Source organism: Lactuca serriola, chromosome 4, assembly GCF_051521515.1.
Source record: "Lactuca serriola cultivar US96UC23 chromosome 4, Lser_US96UC23_V15, whole genome shotgun sequence".
NCBI classification, from domain to species: domain Eukaryota; kingdom Viridiplantae; phylum Streptophyta; class Magnoliopsida; order Asterales; family Asteraceae; genus Lactuca; species Lactuca serriola.
This window is the reverse complement of record NC_136411.1, coordinates 28,285,547-28,289,476: the sequence shown is the minus strand read 5'-3', so window position 1 is coordinate 28,289,476 and position 3,930 is coordinate 28,285,547. Positions and strand designations below refer to the sequence as shown.

General features: G+C 31.7%; 1 protein-coding gene across 1 annotated transcript; it reads right to left on the bottom strand.

Annotated features, from left to right (window-relative positions):
- LOC145101249 (GDT1-like protein 5) lies at positions 1–2,149 on the bottom strand. Its single transcript, XM_079038426.1, has 12 exons — positions 1,872–2,149; positions 1,688–1,756; positions 1,303–1,362; positions 1,168–1,215; positions 985–1,070; positions 863–899; positions 748–783; positions 604–672; positions 481–525; positions 340–401; positions 164–236; positions 1–90 (listed from the first exon to the last, which is right to left on the bottom strand). The coding sequence occupies exons 1-12, from the start codon at positions 1,890–1,892 to the stop codon at positions 19–21; spliced, it is 678 nt and encodes a 225-aa protein (XP_078894552.1). The 5' UTR covers positions 1,893–2,149; the 3' UTR covers positions 1–18.
- Positions 2,150–3,930: the final 1,781 nt, after the last annotated feature.

The following is a 3,930-nucleotide window of genomic DNA, read 5'->3' as shown; positions in this document are numbered from 1 at the left end:
CTAGAAGCTGGAATGGAATCATGATTCCACCCTTGAAAACAATGATTGGAGTCCAAACACAATGAAAAGAACTCCTCCCGATAGTGCAATCTGCATCAAATTCACAAACATTTATTTCAAATATATATAAAAAAAAACAAAAAAATCAATAATTTTCACTTACAAATCTCTCAGATATTTGAGTTGCCAAGCTCTTCCCTCCAAACACAGCAGCAGTTTGACACAATGCTTGCCCTCTAACAAAGACACACACACACACACACACACAATCTATTAACAAAAAATATATAAAAAATAAAAATAAAAACTAGATTACCAAATTAAAACAAATAAACTTACAAGATTCCTCCAAGAACAACACCCAATGGATTCTCAGCTGCAGCCAAACCAATTGTAGCCAACTGAAAATTTATAACATTTAATCAAAATCTTGATTTTGTAAACATGTTTATGATTTACTTTTTCAAGATTCATATTCACCTGACTTTTGTCACCCCATTCTCCAAAAAAAGTTATAGTAAAAGCCTGCAAAATAGCTACCTCTTAAATATCATATCATTTAATTAATTTATTTATTATTTTGAATAGTTGCAGGATCAATACCTTTAGAAAAATGGGTGAGAAGAATTGAGTCAACAATGGTCTCTTTTTTTTCTTTAAATCATCATCAGCCTGAAAGATCATAATACATATTGGAATTTAAAACCAACATTATAAAGAAACAACATAAAAAAATAAAGATTTTACCTTGTTATCCGAATTAGTTGGTTTTATATTGGCATCCTACACAGATGATAAGAAGAAAAATGTAATCCAAAGCTTAAGTATAAACTAAGGGTAAAATGGGAAAAAAGATACGGACCAATTCAGCTTCAACTTCAGCCAACTCTTCAGATTCCCTGTAAGTCAAAACAAAGATCATAATTTGTTGTAAGGATTCTAAAGATCATATGTAGAAAATGTGAATTGTGAAGATGTGTTTACCCATCATGATATGCATCCCATAAAGACCATAGTCCAAAACCGAAAAACAACACAGTGGTTATATGCTTTGACAATGTTCTTGAGATCTGCATCATTATAATAATCATAACAATTTCAGAAATGGGGATGAAGATGAACAGATTATGAGAATTCAAAAGCATGAGTTGTGTTTAAGAAACATACAAGATTCGGAGCAGCCATGCCAACAGCAGCAGAAAGAATGGTCATTACCTAAAAAACCAGTGGGTTGAGTTTTTGAGTGGTGGTGATATCTGCAAATATATGGAGAAAAAAGGAGAAGAGAAGAGAAGAGCTTACGATGAGAGCTGTAAGGCATCCCGCCAAGACATATCTCCTTGGGTAACGCATTGCCAAGATCTAGAACCAGTATCACAACATCGATTAACATATGGAGTCTGTTAATTTCTCATTCTAAGTTCAAATAATTGTATATGTAATTAGATTGTTTTAGAGAATATCAATGAAAGAAAGTTGAGATAACCAATTCCATATATAAGTGAAAAGGGGGAAAATCGAAACCACATGTGGAAAAGAATGAAAAGGATATCGATTTAGAGTATTGTCAACCTGAGGATCATATTCGGTGATTTACCCAAAAAAAATAAAAATAAAAAGCTTGTAACAACAAAACGAATCCAATAAGGTAGTAAATTAGATTAAAAGAAGTAAGGATCGAACTCACAGCAGCTGCGAAAAACGTTTTGTCACCAATTTCAGAGAGAACAGTCATGGCAAGAGATTTGCTGAACCCCTAATTTCACCAAAAATGGAAATAAAAGTCCATAACAAAAACGATTAAAATCACAAGGCAAATTACAAAAATGGATCATGTGAATTACAAAAAGAGAACGAAAACAAAAACTAACTTGGACAATTGACAAAGTCATGATTGCGATGTGGGGAAGGAAAAGTGGAAGCGAGTGTGACTCGGCTGGGTTGATTCGAAGAAGATGAAGCGGAAGAGGGGGTGATGTGCCAATTCCCAGCCGAATCTATGGAAATGGTAGCCGTGAAACAGATTCCGGTGAGAGTGAGTTGATGGAAGTGTGCCGTCTGTGGAATGTATATGGGCCGTCAGAGTATATATTACTCCATTTTTAATGGTGGAAAGGGTTGCTGACTAAAGACGCTTTGTCAATATCTCATTCATCGTTTTCTTAAATAAAGTAACGATTATCATTTATCCCTACAAATAAAACTTAAAATATCTAAAGTTTCGATCAAGATTTATAATATCAGAAAAACTGAAATGTAATCTCCTAAGCTTGTTATATGATTTATACAAAAATTAAACAAAAACTGAAATATGAGCCATATGGCTATGAAATGAGCCCTCTATTCGTCTACCTAATTAAGCAACCCAAAAAATTCTTCTCATCTTTTATTTTATACTCCGTATTTTCGTAAATGAACAAAAAATAGTGCAAAAAATATCATATTTTCACAATTCTTTCAATATAAATGTGGTGTTTTTACATAAAGGTGTAAAAATACCAGGAAAAAACTTTTTTCTTATTAATTTTGTTTGAGATCTAACATTTAAACAAAAAATAACACGAAAATATTATTTGTTCCTAAGAAAACACCGTATTTTCGCAAACATTTCCCGTAAAAGCAACATATTTTGTAATAAGAAGGTATTTGGATAAATTAGTTTATAGTTTATTACCTTATTAGCGGCGAGAGAAAGCACCTTTTGCAAAATGTTTGGATTAGAAGTAAGCAATGGGGAAATATTTTTTAAAATTAGCTTATTTAGAGGGTGTTTGGATAGATTAGCTTATTGCGGCGGGAATAAACAGTTTTTTGCAAAAGTGTTTTGTAGTGGGAATAAACAATAAGCAAAGAGGAAAATGCTTATTAAAATCAGCTTATTTAGCTTATTACTACCACAATAAGCTGATTTTTAAGGATTTCTATCCAAACACTTAAACTTAGCTTATTGTGGTGGAAATAAGTAATAAGCAATAAATACTATCTTTTTTCCCTATCCAAACACCCCCTTAGCTTATTCTTATGCAATAAGTTGATTTTAGTATTTCCTATCCAAACACTTAAACTTAGCTTATATCGATAAAGATAAGCAATAAGCTATAAGTTTTCTCTTTTTTCCCTATCCAAACACCCTCTAAGATATGGTATTTTCCTAGAAGTGTCCATGAAAATATGGTATTTTTATAGGAATGTTTTCCTACAAAAATTGGTTTGTTTTCTTAGTTGTTTTTTATTACATTCATTTTTGCTAACAAAGATTATGGAGGGGCAATGAACCCCAATAGAGACGTGGGCAAACTTTGTATGGTTTTACAATGCCTAACTCCATAAATGCATATATTTTTTTAGACATCTTTCGAAAATTGATAGGTATACCCAAACTTGTTGGATCATGAAGCTACACGGGATCCGTCCAAATGAAAGTTTAATCGCTGATAATAAATTAATATTTTTAGTGGGAGAGTACGATTTACCTTTTGGAAGATCGGGATTTGTCTTGTTACTAGATTATGATTTGGGTGTTTCCCTGATCGGTCACACCGTCTATATTTTGGTAGTGTGTGTTCGGTCGGACAAATTATTGTGGTTAGGTGAGTTTGAGACATTTTTATCAAGCGATGATTTTTATTCCAATTCCATCGAGAACAAATCATTGTGGTTAAGTTATTAGAATTTGGTTTAAAAGATTATATAAATCTTTATACATGATTAAAGCATTATTGGTAATTCTTGGAACTATATAACATGGAGTAAAACACATTTATGAAAGAATATGTGTAATTGGTAAAAAAAAAAAAGAACAAAAATGCTCATTAAGCTTTTTATTAAACATGTTTAACTATTAAATGGATTTGGAACAATGTTAGAATGACTATATTAGCATAGTGGTTAAATAGTTATGATCTTTGTAGCAATTTACTAAAATAAAAT